Genomic DNA, 22,326 nt, shown 5'->3' with positions numbered 1-22,326 from the left:
GCTGCTTTAGTTAATTTGATAGGGAGACTTTGGAAATTCTGCAGGTTCCATTTCTTGTGAAGACATTGTGGGGCTCTACACAACATTGACAAGACTTTGCAATCCACAGGATTTCTTATTGCAACATATTGCAGATTGGGCAGGCCTCATGGTTTCCTTTTTTGATCAGGGGTGCACAACATGAGGCTTACATTCAGCAGTATCGGGGCAGCTAGGTGACACTGAAGCAATGACTCAAGAGATGGATGGTAACTCTTTGGCAAGCTGCCAAGAAGCATAGACACCCAGGATACCCCCCCCCCCTTAAACTGCTAACAACAAAGGAGGGAATCAGATTTTTGGCAATAAAAACAATTGGATGTTGAAAGGTTAAACTGCCTCTCCCTCCCTCCTTAACCCTAAAGCAAACTGAAGCTGCATGAGGCTGCAGTTTTCAACTGTGGAACAAGAAGCCAGTCTGTTTGAGCCATATCAACAGCATCTCAGCCCCTGAAACTTAAAGGGTAGAGCCTGTTGTTGTCAAGTCTGCAAATATGTTCACTTATCTAGGAATTAGGATGATAAATCTGATTTACAGAGGATTTGGCTGCAAAATTCATTTGACACATACTATTTTCACAATGAAGACTATTCTGTGCAACCCCACCAAAGCCAGCAGATCTTATTTTTAGGTAGTCATACACAGGATCAGTATATATGCCTGAAAACTAGTACGGCAAACACATTCCACGTGAGTCTGAAATGAACACTACCCTACTATCCAATTATTGTAAATGTTTAGTGAGTTCTCTAATAAGCAGCTTCCATTGGGCTGAAAATTTTGACTTTGCAAGCACTTATCTTTGTTAGAATAATGTTTGTATTCAGAGGCAGCTTGTGTGAAAGGACCTAATAAGAAATTACACAAGAGACTTTATTTCCACTGCCACTGTGCTGCTATAAACAGACCTATTCTCAAGAAAATCTCTTTTCATTCTATTTACATTGCTAAAATTAGCATTCCCCCTTATCTTTCAAACACTTTGTCCCCTTCCCCCTTCAGAATTCACTCCCTGTAGTGCACCACCAGCCATCAGTTCTGTGGATGAATGCACAACAATGGTCTCATGAAATTCTTCACACGCTGCTCACTGCTGTATTTGAGGGCCTATAATCTGAACACTAATCCAACACAGGAATTAGAAGAGGAAGAACTCAGCTTCTTCTAAATGAAGGCACATGAAAACATCATTAACAGTTTTTTTATCTAAGCTAAGGAGTCAAAGATACAGCATTGGGGACAAATTTCCCATAAATCCACTGTTCCGCAATCATCCAACTTTTGTTTAGAAAAAGGCACTGTTTCTGTTTTGAATCTTGTTCTCTGTTCCCATGGTTTACACATATTCTTGCCTGACAAGTAGAAGAAAAGGGGTATACTACACAGGTCTTTTTCTGGATGTCAGGAATTTGCTATCATAAGAGAGCAGTCCAGAAAACTGGGCCTGATGGGAAAGCTACTGAAAATGTGCCTCTTTCCTCTTTGGTTACCTTGAAAAGCCTGGGATGTGTCCAATGTATGACCCTTTGGCTCTCTGAGCTGCATTTATAGAAATGGAGGTTCTTACAGTAGGCACGCACCTTGTGGTAGCTGAAAGTGCTGCCAAGTCACAGTGGACTTATGGTGATTCCGTAGGGTTTTCAAGGTAACAGGCCATTGTTTGCCATTGTTTGCCTTAGGGGTCACACATGCAAATACTAGCCAGGGTAACTCTGCTTACCTTCTGAGATATGACAAGATGGGGCTAGCTTGGGATGTCCAGGGCAGGGCAGCAGGTACCTAGGGATTTTCATTACCATGATTCCTGACTACTGGTTCACTAGCCAATAGTGGTGAATAATGGCTTTGGATGAAACATCACAGCTCATTAATGTTTTGGAAGGATTTTTTTTTTGCTGGTTGCTATATTGTTATTGTATTTTAATCTGTGTTCTTACCTATGTATGGTCCTACTTTGGTTCCATTTTACAGCAACCCCAAATTACAGCAGATAATTTTAAGATCTCAATAATATGGAAAGCATTTTTTTCTTAGTTACGTCTCCCCTCCCCATTTAAAATGCAGAGTTGAAGTTCAGGCCAAGGCTATTTACACAGATATATTTATTCAAAAGGAAATTGGCTCTGAATTTAAGACAACTGCTTTACAAATGCTATATATACCAAAACTAATATTGGATACAATTGTACATGATTGCAAATCTAAGATGGCCCCCTCTTTTTATTTATGTATTGATGTTATGTTGCAACCAACTTATGGTGACCTTGGCGGGTGAAGTAATGACAACGAGGGACCCAACTGGGTGAGGGATCCCCATAACAAGGAGAAGAGGCAGAGAAAATGGTGGGAGGAGGCTGGACAGAAAAAGGGACTTGAAATACGATCATGTTATAACCCCTTCTAACCTCAGACCCATATCTTGGGCCACTACGGTGAAGGCAAAGGTGAACAACCTCCTCCAACCCTGGTGCTGTGCAATGCCAGGTTGATTAACAACAAAGCCTCCACTCTGCAAACCTATTTTGCAGAGCAGGGATGGACCTGGCTTGAGTGACGGAAACCTGGACCAGGAATGGCAAATCAGTCACCCCTAAAGAACTAGCCCCTGATGGGTTCTCTGCTGGGGGTCAAGCAGATTTCAGCTCACCTGCAGAGACGTATGGATCCAATTGGAATCCAGAATGCTCTGCGGGATCCAATGCCTCCTGGCACTTCTCTAGATGGACTAATCAGCGACTGGCATGACAGGATGCTGGCCGCCATTAATGAGATAGCTCCCAGATGTCCTCTCTGCCCCTGTATCGAGTGGGCCTCTTGGTATACTGAGGAGCTCCGCTGGAAGAAACAGGAACTGAGATGACTAGAGTGCGTTTGGAGGAAGACTCGTGATGAAGAATTGAGAACATCTTATTGACTGCAGATGAAAGCCTATGAGATGGCGGTGAAGTCAGTGAAACACAACTTTTACTCGACATGCATCAGGTCTGTGCATTCACACACAGCACAATTATTTAAGGTAATCTGATCCCTCAATGAAGGGTGCAAAAACAATAGCCAACTGTATATTAGCTGTGAGGCATTCATGAGTCATTTCGCAGTCAAAATTTTGACTCTCCACTGTGACCTCCCTTCAGCTTTGGAAACAGAAAGAGATCTAGATACCCCTTGACCATTCTTGGAGAGAACATTGAGTTACTCCAAATGACTCTCATTAACCGAAGTGAACAGGATGTTAACAGCTGGTGAGGAGGCTTGGGCTGGATTGCCATCAATGCACAATGACACCCAGCTTTTTCTCCTGATGGATGACCTCCCTGATTCTCCCCCAGAATCCTTAGCCAAATTCCTGGAAGCAGTGATGAAGTGGATCGAGCAGATTCATCTGACGCTCAGTCCTTCAAAGACGGAGGTCCTGTGGCTGGGCAGGAAGGGACCAAGTAAGAAAGCCCGCTTGCCCAATTTGGAGTGCATCTAGCAGTAGCTCACTTCACCAGAAACCTGGGTATGATACTTAATGCCTCGGTCTCCATGGAGGCCAGGTCACGAGAGTAGTGCGGCAGGCCTTCTACCACCTACACCAAGTCAAGCTACTAGCGCTGTACTTAGCGCCAGAACACCTAGCCACAGTGATCCATGTGATGGTCAGCTCAAGACTGGACTTCTGCAACTTGCTCAACGCAGGCCTACCCTTATCGTTGATTTGGAAACTACAACTGGTGCAGAATACTGCAGCCAGGATTCTCACCAATACACCATGGAGATCCCACATCCAGCCTATACTTCAACAACTCAGCTGGCTCCCAATTGAATTCCAGATCAGGTTTATGATTTTGATAATTACCTTCAAGGTCAGGGCCCAGTGTACCTGAGAGACCGTCTCTCTGCCTACACCCCCAAAAGAGATCTATGATCCGCCACCACCAACTGGCTGGTGATCCTTGGCCCCAAAGCAGCATATCAGACTTCAACAAGGGCCAGAACCTTCTCTGTACTGGCTCCCACTTGGTGGAACAACCTCCCTGAAGAGGTCAGGCCCTGCCCGAACTCACACAATGCCACAGGGCCTGCAAAAGGGAGCTCCTCCACCAGGCATTTGTTTGAGACCGACCAACCTAACAACATCCACTGGTCACCCCTCAGACACCCCCTGGATAGCCTGAATCAGTCTGACTTTCCTAGGGGGTTATGTTAAAGTTGTCATTCCTGTTACAGTATTTTTAATCAAAACTACTGAAATTCTGTTAATCTAAGAACCACTGTGGGAACTGTTTTTGATATGTTATGTTATGACTGTGCTATATGCCTATGACGTTTTATGTAATTCGCCCTGAGGCTTATAGGAGGGCAATATAAAAATCTAAGATATAAATAAAACATAAAATAGAGTTTTCAAGGTAAGAGGCATCCAGAGATGGTTTGCCATTGCCTGCATAGTGGTCTCCCATCCAATACTAACCCGGGCCAACCCTGCTCAGCTTTCAAAATCTGATGAGATTGGGCTGGCCAGGTCAGGTTTGTGTGTGTGTGTGTGTGTGTGGGGGGGGACTGTTCTTGCATTTATGTAAACACTGTAGTAAATGACATATTAAAATAGACTAGGATGCAAAGTAGAGGGATAGTTTTAACAGGAGGGCAGATCAGCAGCATCAGTTGCTGTAGTTCACCGTAATACGTAATGCACTCACAAATATATGCAAGGAGTTTTCTTACCTTCAAGAGATCCCCAATTAGCTCCATCAGGGATTATAAAGCTGCAGTCCTAAGCATTCAAATATGTTTCAATATTACAAGATATAGAAATCATGCACAGTTCCATTTTTTCCACGTTGCTCTTAGAATGTAAGGTTTTACTCTTATTTGTTGAATTCTGCTGAAACAAAGTATAACTGAGGATCAGTTCACATGACCATTCTGTCCTTTTTCCTATTCTGAAGTACACCCGTCCCATGGGGGATTATGTTGTCTAAATTATTCATCATGAGCACAAAGTGCAATTTCACACCATGCTGCAAATCTTCCCAATAACTTTATTTTTTTAATGGATTATAAAATGTAATTGACCTTTTCTCTTATCACCTCGAGAATTTCCAGAGATATGTACATGATTTAAATAAATAAATAATGCAAGTTGAACTGTGAAATGCAAAATCCAAGCCTTTATTCACAGAAAATTATTCAGACTATCCATAAGCACAATGCAAGCGGGGCTCAAAATAAATATATGCAGAGTAGATTTGTAAATTAGCATTATCTTCCACATAAATATGTTTTTGATGGAGCAAATACGTCTTGAGATAAAGATCATTGGAAATGTTTCCAGAATGCAACATGGCATGGGTGTAATCAGCAAACAGAAAATGTCAAAGAAAGACCTGAGTGGGAAATATTCATGGATGTGAGTTATGCCCTCCTGTAAATAACTACAAAAATAAAGTTAATTTTAATTAGCAAATATATTAGCCTTTTATGTCAGGGAAAATGTTGGAACAGCTCTGTAATGTATATTGTATTAAAGTTGATGTGGACACTTCCTCAGAAGCAGGAGTGCTGTAAAAGGAAAGGAGGGTGTGTAAAGTCAGGGTAAAATGCATTGCATTCCCATGCACACTTGTAAGCCTTTTTGAAGTCAATAGGATTTGTGAGAGCATGTAATGAACAGCAGTGTAGTCTAAGTCAACATTAATCTTTTGTCAGGCAAATGTTTTATTTTAAGTGTAAGTTCTTGAAATGAGGCTCATATGCTTACTCATCCACAGAGGGTAAAACACTCTTATGATGTCCTGATAACAACACTAATGCATGTATTTTCTCAGCTGAACACAATCCATTATCATTTTGTACAGCATATTGGAAATTTCATGGTTGGAGTTTTCAGTAAAAACTGCATATTATCTGCTTTAAAAAATCTTGATCCCCCCCCCCAACAGTAAAATATTATAACCATAAACACAAAATCTTTGAACTGAAGTATAAAGGACACATACGATGCCTGATTTAACGGAGATTAGGTTTCATTACCATGGCCTTGATAATGAATGCGCACAGAACCATTCTGCAATAATAGGATATTTTTTATTGTTCTGTGTTCTTTCAAGCCTGGTAGGTTGGGCCCTCTGAGGTAAAAGAGGACACTCTGTGTTGGAAGGGTGGGGGAAGGTCAGTATTTGCAAAATAATAATAATAAAAAAGGTTGTAGTACAAAGCAAGACTTATGAGTTTTCTGACACTGGAATGTACTTGCTATTTTTATGCAGTCTTGAATCTAAATCCAACGCTAAATGCAATTCTTGACGAGCTGAGTTACTAGAAGGAGGTTAACTGGAAGGACGAGGGAGATGACACATAATTGTATTCTCACTGATGTGTTCACATGGTCGTTAAGTGGTTTTCTTGCCATTCCAGTCCAGTGCCTGCAGTAGTAAACAGAGAGCTGGAGACAAAAGGGTTACTGCTTTCCAATAAAAATCGAGTCAGCCTACTTAAGACATATTGTTAAAAAAAGAGAAAAGAACAGAGTATAAAATATGGAAAGGACGAAGGAAAAAGGCAGGGAAAGAAACGAGATCACGCCGCCCTACATAAAGTACCCCTGCAATGCTGCGTATGTGGGGGAAGGGAACCTTCGCTTGGTTTTTTTTCGTCCAATAGTAGAACATAAAAACGCTCCCACATCTGTATTAAGAGGATCAACAGACAGTGTCAAGTTGCTACAGATTTTCAGCGAGGGGCCATTTGGAGAAAAGATAAATGAGATTTTCAATTGCTCCTTGGAAAAACCCATAGGGAAGCCATTAGTTGTGGTTTCGCAAAAAGCACCGAAATCGAAAGAGGGATGGCTGTGCTGCAGATACGGCTCGCCCGTACTTCCCCCCGCCCCTCCTGTCCTTTAATTTAAATAAAATGTATAGGCTAATACCGTAATTGAAATGGGAAACATGATTTGTATCTTGCTGCAGCAGGAGACTGCCTATTGGAGCACACAGCATAGTCTGGAGATTGCAAAATACAAGGCTTTCTATGTGTGTGTGCATTTCTCCCCCTCGCCTCCCCCGGCAGCTGAGAAGAGCAACTATCCAATCACAGAGCCCAGTTTCATAAAAGCTGGCCTCTGATTGGGTAGATGGGAAAGGGCATTGGGAACAAAGAAAAGTCCCTTTCAGGTACGGCGCCTGTGCTTGCTTCACGCTCTCTCTTCTCTTCGGTCCTGATTTGTGCTGTTCACTGTTGCAGTAAAGGCAGCTAGTTGTGTAGTGTGTTGTGTGTGACAGTCTCTGTGTGTTTTAAAGGGATTTTTTTTTACTTTTTAAAAACAAACATTTTATTTTAAAATAAGGACAGTTCATGAAACCTGATGCTCTTTTCTTCAAAACCCCCATAAATCTGTTGAAGAATTTAGAATTTTTTTCCCAAAAATAAAAACCGGCTGCAACAAAAACACACTCAATGCAGTTGTAGGAGGAAAAGGTCAACTCGATTCAATACAGATCGTAAGTACGGTTGCGTATCTCTAGCACTTTAGATGGGAATTTATATATATAAATAGATAGATAGATATGCGAAGGGGAGTGAGTGTTAACAAATTTGGGCATCGGAAAAAGAAGCTGGTGATTCGGGTTTTTAAATAAAATAACTCCACGAATAGGTGAGGGATATTTAGGAGAGGGCAAAAGCGCTGCAGTTTCTCACACAAATCATCCTTAACGTGCACTTGAGGTGGGGGGAGGGGCAGGGGGCAGGGGCGCGTGGGAGCCTATGGCGTGTCGGGGTTTTAACTGACCTAGTGGGGCAAATAAAACCGACATCATTCTTATCCGTTTTGCATCTCGCCTTGCCATTTCTCCCGAACCTCGACGACAGCCCCTGACTAAATAAAGCAACAGAATCAGATTTTTATCTTCTTTGACATGTAAATAAATGTTATGGTTAAACGGGGGGCAGGAGGACGCCCATGCGTTTTTGGTGCAATGAGCATTTTTTTCCATCGCCACGCACAGTGTCTCTCCCGCTCAGATCGCAGTCCACTGAAAAACAAAAACAAAAAAAAACCGAGCTGCCACGGCCAAATAAAGAACAGATTAATTTGAACGCCATGCGGCGTTTTGTTGTGCTGGGTAGCAGGAGGCTTAAAATCGCTAGGAAAGGATCCGTGCCGTGTTAACAATTACCCATGGCACAGAACCCGAGGAAAGGTTGCTAAGGTGCTCCTCTGTGCAGTGGATGCTTTTGCAGTCGTGCATTTCGCTCATTCCTAACCGAGAAGCCAGTTCCCGGGGAGTAATGTTTCAGATTCATAACTTGTAGCTGTGCCAATACTAGACAGGGAGGGAGGGAGCGAAGAGAAGAGAAGAGAAAATAGACCTTAATTTTTTTTCCCTTTTAAAGACCAGATCAGTATTTTCTTGATACGGTTGTCACCCATTTTTTGTTCTCACGACAACCAATTGAGCCCTTGATCCTCACGTGATGTGAAAAGCTTGAACTGTAACAAAATCGCTCCTTTCAGATGGTTGGTTGTTACTAAGTCGCCCATCCCCCCCGCTCCCTCCCTCCCCCCCTCCTCCCCCCCACATACATTTCCAGCGAAGCAACTCTGTGCTTTCCAATCTATCAACAATTCATTACAGCTTTTAGCTTCCAAGCGCCAGCCAATTAAAAATACTAAGCCAAGCTCCGAAAGGCACGAAGAGGAAGGAGGTGGTGGGAAATAAATGAGAGCGAGATGAACTAGCGTGTGCTGAAAGCGATTTTGAAAAAAAAAATCTGTCCTGAAAACAAGGTCGCCCATTTTATCTCTTTGGACTCTAATTACTGAATTGCTTACCACATGACTTATTCACTTTTGAGCTGCCTCTTTTCCTGGACAGCATCTGGAATACGATCTTTTATTTTTTTTAAACCCAAAGTTTAAATGGTGGAAAATCATGTGCCTGGAAATACTTATTGAAAACACTTTTGCTCCTTTACTCCCATCAAATATTTTGATCACTGGTTTTATCAAGCCTTGATTTTTCTCTCTCCCCCCTCCCCCCCCCTCCTCCCCACCCCCTTTCTTTTCCCCTCAAGTTAGTTCAAGAAGTCAAATCTGTCAGGACTGGAGAAAAAAAATGCCACTTCCCGACTAACAGGCGGAATCCAGCCCAGATTTTCAGTCCTTTCTTTGCCCCCCTCCCCCTCCCTCTCTTTCACTAATTTTCCCCGATGTTAGCACATTCTGCCTTGTAACAACCGGACGCCTGTAGGTTTGTTTCATGGAATCATTACTTACTGATCAGGATGGCTGTAGAATCTGGAACTGAAGACGGAATGTGAACTTGGGAAAAAACATTTTGCAATTTTTATTTTTTACTACAAACACATCTTGGTGCTTGCTCAAGCAGGGAAGGGGGGGAAGGCTATTTTGGTGCTTGAGGCTTTTGGTGTTGTGAATGTGAAATACTATCTTCCAGCCTGCGAAGTTGTGAGGAACAAAATCTTTAAAAGAGGAAAACCAAATCAAAAGAGGGGGGGAAAAAGACTTCTGGTTCGTGTGCCAAAGTGGAGGGAGTTATGTTATTCACCGATCGCTCTGGCAGAAATGTTAGTTGGTTTCTACTTCTTGTTCACTTGCTGTTTAAGTAAAATGAAATGGGGCACTGAGTTCTTGCTGATAGCAGTGAGGACAGATTTTTTGATTTGCTGGCTTAATTAAAAATGATAAAGGATTAAAGGTAAGCAATGTATGTAATCTGTATGTAAATATTTGGACACCAAATCATTTTTAAAAGGACTGATTCCTTTAAAAATAATTTAGCTAAGCTGTGTCAAGCACACTCATTTGTGGTTAGAGGCCACCTTGGTGTAGATCATTTAAAGTGTATGTCTTAATCAGTTTCCTGTACAGTCAGTAATACTGTATTTAACAGAGTGAGCTGTAAGTGACCTAAGAGGATATTGGAGGCACATTTAGGAATGTTATCTTGTGTGCATTTTAAATCAAAATTGTGTATTTTCCTCCCCCGTTAAAATTTCTGAAATTGATACACTTCTGTTGGTTCTTTTTGTTATATATCAGTGCTGTCCTCTGTCTTTCATGCCCCCCAGAGAACAGGCTAATCAAATCTAGAGAAAAGTCACATAACTTGAATGGTTCTGGTTTAAAATGACAAAAATCTGTGAGCATGCATTTGGGAGGGAACTGTCTTTGTGGCTAGGTGGTGGCCCAGAATCATACTCCCAGTTTTGCATTTTTTTTTTGGGGGGGGGGGGCTTTGTGGATTTAAATACTGCAGTTTAAAGGGGTTGTGTGTGTGTTGTTGTTTTTTTGGACTTGGCACTTTAAGAGTGATCCTGAAGCATGGGAAGATATTCATTATCAAAGCCTGCATTTTAACAAACCTCTTAACAATTAAAATATGAAGTATTCTCTTTATTCCCTGCCTCAATAGTAGTAATTTTGTTACATTCTGGTGACACCTAGCCAAGATATATTCGACTTTTCCCCTTCCTCACAGGAAAAGGTGGACCTGGACTTCAGGGTATATACCCAGATATACCTGGGGAAGGAAGGCAAGAAGAGTTACACTTTAAAAAGCCCCACGGAGATAAACGAATGTCCCCTCATCTCCAAAGGAAAGTTCGTCTGATTTTTACTCAAGAGGTCTCATCTTCAGGATGTCATTGAACACTTCCACTGCTGGCAAAGGTGTGGATCCAAACACAGTTGATACTTATGACAGTGGTGATGACTGGGAAATTGGGGTTGGTAATTTAATAATTGATTTGGATGCTGATTTGGAAAAGGACAGACAAAAATTTGAGATGAATAATTCCACCAGTTCCAAGGATTGTGGGGGTCTTGCTTCTAGTGGGGTTAATGCTACCTCAGCCTTAGCTGATGGCCTAAAATTTGCATCTGTTCAGCCTCCTGCTTCTCAGGGGAATTCTTCACACAAAGAAACTAGCAAATCAAAAGTGAAAAGGAGTAAAACTTCGAAAGATGCTAGTAAATCTCTGCCTTCTGCTGCCTTGTATGGAATTCCTGAAATCAGCAGTGCTGGCAAGAGGCAGGAAGTCCAAGGGCGCTCAGGCGAGGCAACTGGCATGAATTCAGCACTGGGTCAAAGTGTGAACAACAGCCCAAATGGCAATAACACCACCAGCAACAATAACAACATTATTGCCTCTTGTGGGAAAACTAAAGAGGAGAAACCAGGTAAAACCCAGGGCAGCAGAGGCTCCAAGAGGGATAAAGATGGAGGGAAATCCAGGAAAGACAAGCAACTTGACCTCCAGCAGGGACACCCCAGCAACACCAGCCAAACTCCTCCTGGGCACTTGTATGGCTTTGGGGCCAAGGGAGGTGGTGCTGGGAGCAACAGCCCTTTCCACTGCACTGCCTCAACTGTGGGGGATGTGAACAAAGGTGCCCCAGAGTCAGGTTTAATGGGAAACTCTATTTTAGTAAAGAAAGAAGAGGAAGAGGAGGACAGCCACAGGCGAATAAAGAAACTGAAAACAGAAAAGGTAGGACAGAATCCATCCTTTTTCCATTTTGTGATACCACTTCCAAAACTATGCGTGCTTGTTGTTACATTTGCTTACTGTCAAATATTTCAAACTCTTCTATTTGATTAATTTTCCCACTGACTTAGTTTATATGCTGGAGTAAAAAAAATCTGTATATATCAGTGTTTTTGTGGGAAATGGTACCCAAGCTGCATGTTTTTTTATTAGCCTTGGCTTCAGAATGTTTATTTTACAAATTGCAGGCTTGCTTTAGTTGGTATGTGTGCTGCTTGGATGCAAGCCGTTTTTGTGTGTTATTTACTGCCTTTATCCTAAAATGGAGTGGGCAACCCTTCTCCTCAGGCATTAAGGAAAACTGTACCATACTCACTGTGTTTCTGTTTGGTTTAGTTTAAAACCAGGAGAGATACAAAGCAGACCATTGGTTCTTCTTGGAGCTTTCCTTTCTGGGGGGAGGGGGGGCTGAGGTGGGGTGAAGTGGAGGGTGGTGGTTACTTGTACAAAAGCCAAGAAGCAAAACATAGTTCTGATGCAGCTACAGGAGGGAGTAATTTGTCAACAGATATGCAATGAGTTTGCAACCTGTTTGGAAAGGGGGTAGTGGGGGCGGGGACAAGCATGCTTGACTGAGATGTGTCCGGAATATTTCACTCCAAATACGGGGAGCACCTTGTTCTGTGTCCAGCAGTCTCCTCTTATCTAAATGCCCAATGAGTTCCTGGATGTGAACTGCCTGTTTATGGAGTAGGTGAAAAATGTGTTTGTTTCTTCCTCTCCAGTAAAGTCTGAAGGATGTACTCTGTTAAGGATAAATGGTCTTGCGTCCTGAGGGGAGGTGGAAAGCACTGGTTTCTCTGGACTATTGTTATTGCTCACTGGGGCAAGGTTTGGTGTGAGCAGGGATTGTTCTGTATGCAGCAGACAGAAGGTTTCTTTGTCATCTTGGGACTGATTGTTGGCTTATAATTAAAGATTAATTCTACAGGTTGTTTAAACAGAGACAAGACCTTCCCCACCCCAAGAAGAGCCCTTAAGGCGGATTGTTTTTTGTCAGGATTACATATAATTGTTCTTCCATCATAAGTTCCCAGGCTAAACATTCACATATGGATAACTTTTTAACTGATGTGTTAAACATACACAGCTGTTTACAGGTGTCCAGGAGAGAGTTTCCACTCTTTGCAACATGTTGGGTGGCTTGTCTTATGATTGGTTCATAATGCTTTAGTGACCAGTGGATCTGCAAGTCTGACCCCCCTCCCTCTTGCAGTACTTGTTATTTGTGAACAAATAATTGTTTAAATATGAATTACAGTCTTTGGGAGGAGATCACACTTTAATAGGCATTTGGTAGATATATCTGTTCTGCTTAGAGCTTTGTGTTAGATTTTGCTAATAAAGCAAACATGGGTGTGAATGTTCTGCTTGATTGTTTCCTATATGCAGATAGCGGGTGGGGGGGGGGGGGAGAACTGGGACCTTGGATTGGTTTGCTTCCTCAGTATGTTTCTGTGTTCTGGTTTAGTAAAATGGTTCTGCTTGCTCTGAAACCGATTCTAAAATCCCGTGTTCGTTTTTTTTTATTAACTGAGTACAGTAGGCATTTGCTGTTGTTGCCAATAGTCTTCAAACTGCAGTTCTCTAATCTGCTTTAACTATCTAGATAAATTGCCCTAATCCAGTCTTCACAATGGTTGTGGTTAAAGAGTCAGGGCCATTTGATTGGATTCAGTGGATGCCTGGAATGTGGGAGGTACTGCCCTTTTGTAACCCCCTTAGCCTTTTAATCTTTCAGCCAAATGTTCACATTCAACAATTTTGTTTAGCTGGCAATCTGAACATTTCAGTATCTCAAAGGCTGCTGTCATGGCAACAAGAGATTAGAGAGTGGTGTGGTTTTCTCCAGTTTTTGTGTTCCTTTTCATTCCAGTCACACAGGAAATTATATGAGGAATGAATTCATACACAAGCAAGTACATTTCAGCCAGTGTGATGTAAATGAGGTAATGTGTAAACTAGGAACAAACCTGTCTGGAGTAGCTTTTTGCTAAAGCACCACTTCACATTTCAGTTCTTGCCTTTTATAGAATTGGTGGAGCTTGAATTACCAGTAACACCCACTGCTTTTGGCTTGTACTGACTTTAATGGCTTTACTTGTTAGAGCCCTGCAGGGCTGCCCATTGTCTGTCCTGCTGGTGTGTTGCCTGACTGTCTAAAATGTCCCTCGGGTTTATTTTTAGTTTTTACTTATGAGAGAAATCAACTATTGATTTCAATCAAATAGTGTGCTTTTGAATGCAGAACCTTGCTGTAAACAGGGTGGCAGTTTCTCATGCAGTCTTCAAGAGCATCAAGTGTCCCGTCATTTGGAAAATTAAGATTTAATCTTTCTATATTCATTTGGCTTGCTAGACATAGATGTGTGACTAACAGTAAAACAGCATATTTCCTGGCTTCGGTATGCTTTTGCCAACACTAAATTGTCATATCAATTCTAATTTTAAACTCAAAGTTCCAGTGAATGGTTTCTGAAGATAATTAATAATTTTAAACTTTAAGCTGTCCATTCAGTGTTGGACTGTGTGGTATGGGTTCTGAGCAGATTTTTAAAACATTGCAGTCCTCAGATCTAGTTTAAGTGTCTGTTTTGGATTGGTTTCTTCTGTTTATGCTGCAGATAGTCTTGTAAAGTATGATCTGTTAAATCATTGGAAGGCAAGTTCAGTCAATGACACTTGTGTGTTTGAACAAAATCAAAAGTATTTTACAGTTACCATGTGCTTTCAGATCATTTGGTGGTTTAGCCTTCATTGGTATGCTTAAGTAAGTAAAACAAAGAACAACATTCAATTACCAAGTTTTGAATAGTAGGCTAACTACTTATCACAGACTTGGAATTTTACAGCCTGATTCCTTTGAACATTCCCACATACCAACTGTAATGATAGCCAATAGAATTTCCTCCTTTGTTATTTTGCAATTCTGCCATGCTTTAACCGAGTTTAGATTGTCTGCTGGAGTATTTGATATAGCTTCAAATATGGGGAGGTTAGTGCAATTCCTTCATTGGGAAAAGGGCTTTAAAAAGGGATGTATATCATTGTCAGGTCAATGCTATAGCAGCATCCACTCATTATTGGACATTGCATTCACTTGTTCTTGTAAGTAAATATGTAAGTACATTGCAGCATTTGTGCCAAGCTATCAGTGTGCATTATACCTGGTTATTTATTTAAATCCTATCTTTCCCCAATAGCTGAAGGTGACTTACAACCTTAAATTTAAAATATACACTACTCCTCCTTGGCAAATAACGTAACCTTGTAGATAGATTCAGGTTAGTTGCCATGTTGGTCCGAAGCAGCAGAATGAAGTTTGAGTCCAGTGGCACCTTTAAGACTAACTGTTTTATTAAAGGCATATAACTATTGAAGTTTTATCCTTATACATGGTTCCTCTATATATTTGTGAAACAGGCTGGGGGTGGAATGTGTCTGGCTGTCCAAGTTGGAATAGGGCCCAATCAGGCCCTGCCCCTGCAGCTCCCGCCCTCTGTCCCTGGACTGTAGCCTCTTTACTCTCAGATGCACCTTGGTGCCTGGAGCCAGCACTAGGTAACTGGACAGGGCCCTGGGCAAAGGGTCATGGTGGAGGGCCTGCTAATGAGGGCCTCTTGGCCTACTAGGCTAGGCCTGCTATAGAAGGCCTCCTGGTCTGCCAACTGCCTGCTAATGAGCTCTGCCCGGCCCTGCTAATGAGTTGGCCAGCCCTTGCCCACCCTACTTGATCCAGCTGTGAGCTGCGGCCCAAAGACAACTTAGGCCGGGGGCTAGGGGAGCTTTCAAGGCTCGTTCTTAGGAATGGGCTTTCAAGCTAGTACTTTGAATAAAACTTTGTCGGTCTCCAATAGTCTTGTAGTAACTTCTAAATGCATCTAGATACAGTGCTTCCCTCACCCCAGCTACTAAGGAAAAAGCATATGCTCTCTAGCAGGGGACAGCTTGAAGACCACAGCTGGCACATCAGGGCATATGGGAAGAGGTTATTTTGCCAGAATGTAGATCCTAGGCCATAAAGGGCTTCAAAGTTCGTTAGTAGCTCACTGTTGTGCATATGTACAAAACCTAGAATACATTAGCTGTTGATACTCATTGACTCCAGATAATTCATGTGCACATGTTCCAGAGAGGTGTAGTTGTTGGAGTCTTGGACCAGAATCTGTGAGACACAGGTTCAAATATCCACTATACCACCATTGGGTGTTGGGTGATCTTGTCCCAGTGACAGTCACAGCCTAACCTATCTCACAGGGTTGTTTTGTGAGGATAAAGTGGATGAGAAGACATCAATATAAGACACTTTTGATTCCCACTATGGACAAAGGATATAAATTAGGTACATTAAAAAAATCATTTGGGTCCTGTATTTATGCACATTTCCCAAGGTTTGCACATATGTGCACAGTAGTTAATTATTATGCATGTACATCATACTTCTCAAATTTATTATAACACACCCACATAACTCATCATGGTATCTTGGACAGATTTTTTTTACAACCCTATGATTTAAAGACATATTGTGACTTAATGAGTTTATGGAGATGTGTTGTTGTTGTTTTAAATATGTCTACAAACGTGTCTACTTGGAGGTCCTTTATACCCTTTTGGGAGGAAAAGGGCAGAAAGGTCACTGGTTGTAATTAAAGAACAAAGTCCATTGTTGTTTGACAGCAAACTGTTTTGAAAGCTACATAGGGGATTTAGCTGTTGAAAACACAGATAACTATTGGGTGCTTAACAATAAGCACAGTCTAGTAGTGTGACAAGGCTTTTTTTGGATCTAGGTGAAGAGGTGCTGCCCTTTGGCTGAGGAAAGCTTTCTTTGTGAACCCACTGACCTTTCAGATCAGAGCTATTCTGTATTGAATTCCTTTGAAAAGTTGAAGTAACACTGAAACAATAGAGGTTGGTGTGAAACGTTCATAAACAACAGGATTTAAAGGTTGTTGCTAATGCTAGAAGAAATGCACGTTTTCTACCGGACATCCTTAATATTTTTTAACAATAGATAACTTAAAGATGTTCTTTAAAAGGCTTTTCTTGCAGGCATGTTTTAATTATGGCTATATACAGACTTAAATAAAAGTTTATTCATTTTGCAAAATAGCATTTTATAGTCCAGTAAATGAAATGTATGTTAAAAGAGTGAATCAGAAATCTCCTGTAATCACAGAGGTGTTCAATAACTACTTTCAAGTTAACATGGAATGTACCATCTGTTTGTAGTTTCAATGTGAAAACAGGAACTGTGTAAAATGAGATTTGATGACATTTTTGCTTTTTATTGAAAAAAACTTTGCAGTGCTGTGTGTTGTTAGAATGCAAGAAATTGAGGGGGAAATGTATGTTCATACATATATTTCAACACTCTGTTTTTATTAAAAGCTAAGCACTAAGGAATTGAGAATAGGGAATCAAGCCCTGCAGACAACCACAGTGAAGGTCAGTTTTTCAAATATCCCATTATTTAGCCAGTACTTGAATTATTCTGTCAGTGTTTCTCTTAGAGGCATGAAAGTAAACAACAACAACAACAAAGAGGGAGGGGGAGCTCCAAAAGGATGATTTTAGTAAGTTATTACCAGTTATCAAATGCTACATGATAAAAGCTGTTCACTAAAATTTTCAGTAAGTACTCTTTAAAGAGGCTATCTGAAATGGTTGATACAGTAACTGAAAACAATCAGTGTGTAAGATAAAAAGTGATTTCTGAACGGTAAGCCAATAGGAGTCTTGGCTGCAGACTATGCACCTTGGATAAAACATCATCCGGCCTTTGTTTGAGGTCTGTTATTGAAGCTAATGACTGGTCTTGTGCCGCCCTGAGATAAATGGCATTATCTCTGAGTAGGCTGACAGGAAACAGACATGTTAATGGTGAAGCTGCAGGGAGGATCTGCTATAGTTCTGACAAAAGAGTTCAGCCTGGACCCCTGGTTGTGATCATTAACTGCATAATGCATTCCTGCTTTTCCTAGCTGGTTTGTGATAATTGGAAAGCTACTTTACGAACAATTACTTAAACCATAAAACTGATTCCTCCAGCATCTTTGCATACACAAACTTGTGGCCTTTTGTTATAGAAAGAGCAATAGTATTTAAATGATAGTATTAAGCACAGACAGAGGAAATTCTGTGGTTCTCTTTTATCTATTTATTTGTAATTGAGCCTTATATTAGTATTGGGAAGCAACAGGATGTTTGCATAATATTGCATTATAAAGAGGTCCAGCTGAAGAGATCCATAATTATACTGTAAGAGATCAGTTTTGGTAAGGACTTGTGAACAGATTTCATGATACGAAGGTAGGTATTTATCAGGACAATGTTGTGTGGCAGAGAACTCTTATTAATGCTGAACAGATCATATATGTTTATACTCTATTTAATCTGGAATGATTGCCCTCTTTGGCTCTGTTGACAGAATGACAACCACCACTTGGAATTTTATAGTTTAGAATCTCACTTGGGGGAGACCCTATCCTTTTATCATTATTTAAGCAACTTGACAGCACATATAACATACTTACAAAACGTATGAATATAGCAGTTGTCCTACCAGGGCATGTGCCAAAACAGGAAGATCTTGCTTTCCCTGGAATGGCCAGAGCTGGTGAAAGGCACCTCAGCAGCAGCCACCACTTACTCATCCAACAGAAGGCCACAGGCCAGAAGCACCCCCACTTTATGAATCTGTTTCTTTAAGGGGAGCTTGGAGGCTGGCTATAGTTGGAGGCTGGCTATAGTTGGAGGCTGGCTAAACATTGGAGGCTGGCTATAGTTAAACAACCCTTTCTAATAGTGCAGTTTGCCCCAAATGGGGAACAAGGGTCAAGATGCCTGGCTTTGTAGAAATGCTGTAAACACTCTTTTGTTGGTTAAGGAACAAAACACTCTTTCGTTGACTATAAGGAATGTTGCTGGTTTAGTCACAGATCCCACTGTCTGATGGAACTGTGCTTTTTGACCCCTATTTAAAATCAAAATACATTATTTGGGCATATTGTAAACTTACCGTGATAAAAACTGCCTAGCCTCAGGGAAGGGGTCAGTAAACTGTTGGTCTTTGCATTATTTGTGAAGAATAACATGGAGCCACTTTGGGGAGAAACGTGGAGTATAATTGAAGTAAATAAATGTATTAAAGTATCTTTATCCCACCTTTCTTCATGGCTCCAAGTGGCTTACAGATGACAATTAAGACCTTAACATTCAAAACCAATAGAATGAAACCCAAGGAATCTCCTTACAGATTACAGTAAGATTGAAGATAACCTCTAAAGATACCTCCTAAGCATTTCAGTAAAGTTTTGTTCGTAGCAAGGTTTTGTCACATAGCATAGAAGCCTCAAAAGGTAAAGGTATCCCCTGTGCAAGTACCGAGTCATATCTGATCCTTGGGGTGATGCCCTCTAGCGTTTTCTTGGCAGACTTACCGACCTCAGAAGGATAGAAGGCTGAGTCAACCTTGAGCCAGCTGCTGGGATCGAACTCCCAGCCTCATAGAGCTTCAGACATCATGCCGGCTGCCTTACCACCCTGCGCCACAAGAGGCTTGTGTATAGAAGCCTTATATGTTCATTTTTTATATTGTGATTCTTTTGGGATTTACAGAAATAATTCCAGTTTTTGTAAGTAGTTACTGGGAAATTTTAAGTTGGCACTGATTAAGAACTGTTGGGTAGGAACTGATAGTAGGTAATGCAGAGTCTGTTAAAGTTGAGCTAGTATCATAGCATCTGCTTCACATAGCATGATGCATTATAAATCAAGTCATATTACATGATTAATTGGCTGCTAATGTAACTGTGTCTGCACTAGGTCCTACTGGGGGAGGGAGATGACTTTGCCCACATAATGCCACCCAGCCTGTTAGATACCACTTTTAGCTAAAAATCAGGGACTTTTTGTGACAGATGCAAATGCAAAAGGACTGACTGACTGGATCAAACCAGAGGACCAACGAATGTACCCTTCTGTTTCTAGTAACATATCTTTGAGAAGCAGGAAATGAATGAAGCTGCTTTCTCAGTGTATTTTATTCAGAGAAATACTGCATCTGGGCAGGAATTCAATTTAGCTATGATAGCTAATAAGTCTCCAAAACTCCCTCCCCCCAGCCATTTAAACTAATTGCCACCATCACACCTTGTACAATGAAGGGAACTATATGTTCATGAATGAGTGTTTCTATTTGTCCTTGAATTTCCTTCCAGTCAAAATCATTGTTTGATACTGAGTTCTTGTATTGAGAGACAAAAACAGTCTACTTTCACATTATATTTATCTTGGTCCTTATTATTATTTTTTTACACAGCAATTCTAAGCACAGTTACATCCTTCTAAGCTCTATTTACTTCAATGGGCTCTGTTTTAGATTGCCCTCTAAATGAATACACTTTAGCTTTCTAGACATTTGGAACATGTCCAACTTGTTTGTTTTATTTGTGCTTTTTTGTAACTTTTCCAACTCTATCAACTATGCTAGGGTTGGAAAATAATATATCCAGCCTTTCCTCCAAAGTTCCCTATAGTCCACATTTTAGCCTCACAATAACTCTGGGATTTAAAGTGGGTAGCTGTGATTGAGCCAATATCACCCAGCGAGCTTTGTGACTGAATAAGGATCTAAGTGTTACTTACAGATTAAATTTTCCAGGGGCAAAATGGAGTACTTCTGCAGCTCCTGCAGGAACCCATCTCACTGCAGTTCCTGCTCCTCAAAGGTAGGGGACCCAGAGGAATGGCATGAAGGGGTCTGCACCAGGAAGGGGTGGGGGGGAGAATCTGTGGAAATTGCCAGTTTAATCTGTATCCAACCTTCCATTTGGTTCTCCTCACTCCTAGTCTGATGCTGTAGGAATGACACTGGCCAGCCGTGATACTCTTTGGAGACAGTACATCAGGAACTTTAGGCAGTATTGCAATGGTGGCTGAGCAGCATATACAGATACCTTGTTTCTAGATCAGTAAGGGGTTTTTTTAGTTAAAAAAACTCAACAGATTTATTGAACCTGCCTCATCAGGATTTGCTTATTTAATTGCAGCAGTGTATTAAGTTGATAGTTTCAGTTAGCTGTCTGCTGCGCTCCAAATAGATTTTCTTCCAGTTTACATCTAGTTCAAGAGCCTCTTGTGGCGCAGAGTGGTAAGGCAGCAGACATGTAGTCTGAAGCTCTGCCTGTGAGGCTGGGAGTTCAATCCCAGCAGCTGGGTCAAGGTTGACTCAGCCTTCTATCCTTCCGAGGTCGGTAAAATGAGTGCCCAGCTTGCTGGGGGGTAAACAGTAATGACTGGGGAAGGCACTGGCAAACCACCCCGTATTGAGTCTGCCATGAAAACGCTAGAGGGCGTCACCCCAAGGGTCAGACATGACTCAGTGCTTGCACAGGGGATACCTTTACCTTTACCTTACAGTTCCTTCAGGATGGTCTGGCACAAAAGTTGGGTCAGACATGACCCAGTGCTTGCACTTTACCTTACAGCTAGTTCATAACTTCTTCAATGTATATGTAGTGAGAATTTGTTTTCTCTTTGCATATAGTTAATAATGAAAATGAAAACATCAGCCATTCTGGTGCCTATTAATTTGGTTTAAGATACCCTTTTTTGTGTCTATTTTGGATTCCAACTTCCTCTTGCTTGATTACTGATAATTTATGAATAATTTAAATTACTAGCCTGCTTTATCAATAAATATTGTTCATATTTGCAGACATATAGCTGAAGCCAGGATAGATAATCAGTAAAAGTAACGTAGGGTTGCAGCTGAAATCTCCCCAACAGAAAAAGTTATTTGTAGTTCATGTTTACTATACAGGAGTGTGCATTAATTAGTAACCATTAAAATACAATGATTCACTGTGAATAATTGTAAGAGTAGGTTTATTATGGATTAGAAGCAGGAATATGGGTTCAGGTCTCCACTCAGCCTTGAAGATTACTGGCAGACTAATCCTAATTCTCATTCATTTACTGGAATTTCCTTCCAGGTAACAGTGCCATCCTTAACAGGATTACACCCTTCTAAATACATTGAAGTCAATTTAATAAAAAGAGTATAATTCTGCTTAGCATTATAAATTCATTCATGATTTCCATCGTCATTACTGTTGGTTGATCATCATTCTGGTTTGTTGCAAATGCTTTCCAGTACTCACATTTTCTTTTGAAATAGTTCTGTCTTTTTAAAGTATATTTTTCTATAATTACATTTTTAAAAGAACAAACAAAAATATATTTTTTAAAAATGTATCCTGTCTGGAGCTGCTGTGGTGTAGTTTGTTATCCAACTAGTTTATTATATTGCAGTTCATTTTACAATATTGAGTGGTGGTTTGAGTGGAGAGATTTTTTTTTGACGGAACACTCACTTTTAACATTAGTATTTACTTATCAAAGCAAGGGAATCCCTAATCCTAAAAAACAACTTTTAGTGCTATAAATTGAGGTCAGAAAAAATACTTAAAATTTAAATTGGATTTTTTAGCCTAAAAATGTTTTATAGTAAGAGTCTTTCTAAAAATAGCATGATTTAAAATGAAGAGTATCATATAAACAAGCTCTTCCACAATTCTATGTTGTGAGTTTTAATATGAAAAGAATCAAATTAAAGGTTGATATATTTTTTAATAATGAACTAGGGTTGGAAGTATTTTAACTTCGGGGTCAAGTGTTTTAGGAGAAGTAGTAAGCGGTGTCTGGTAGGCTTCCTGTTG

General features: G+C 40.8%; 1 protein-coding gene across 5 annotated transcripts in view; it reads left to right on the top strand.

Annotated features, from left to right (window-relative positions):
* Positions 1-7,329: 7,329 nt before the first annotated feature.
* ZNF608 (zinc finger protein 608) overlaps positions 7,330-22,326 on the top strand; it is a 156,781-nt gene continuing 141,784 nt past the window's right edge. For 2 of the 5 annotated variants that reach the window (XM_077344431.1, XM_077344434.1), the window contains exons 1-2: positions 8,636-9,747; positions 10,531-11,542. In XM_077344431.1, coding sequence (XP_077200546.1) covers positions 10,691-11,542 — 852 coding nt within the window. In that variant the 5' untranslated portion in view covers positions 8,636-9,747; positions 10,531-10,690. Of the gene's footprint in view, positions 7,528-8,635; positions 9,748-10,530; positions 11,543-22,326 lie in introns of those variants that run through there. The other 3 variants (XM_077344432.1, XM_077344433.1, XM_077344435.1) reach the window with 3 other exon arrangements.

Source organism: Paroedura picta, chromosome 7 (assembly GCF_049243985.1).
Source record: "Paroedura picta isolate Pp20150507F chromosome 7, Ppicta_v3.0, whole genome shotgun sequence".
NCBI lineage: Eukaryota > Metazoa > Chordata > Lepidosauria > Squamata > Gekkonidae > Paroedura > Paroedura picta.
The sequence above is the reverse complement of the archived record's forward strand: the minus strand, read 5'-3'. Positions and strand labels throughout refer to the sequence as shown.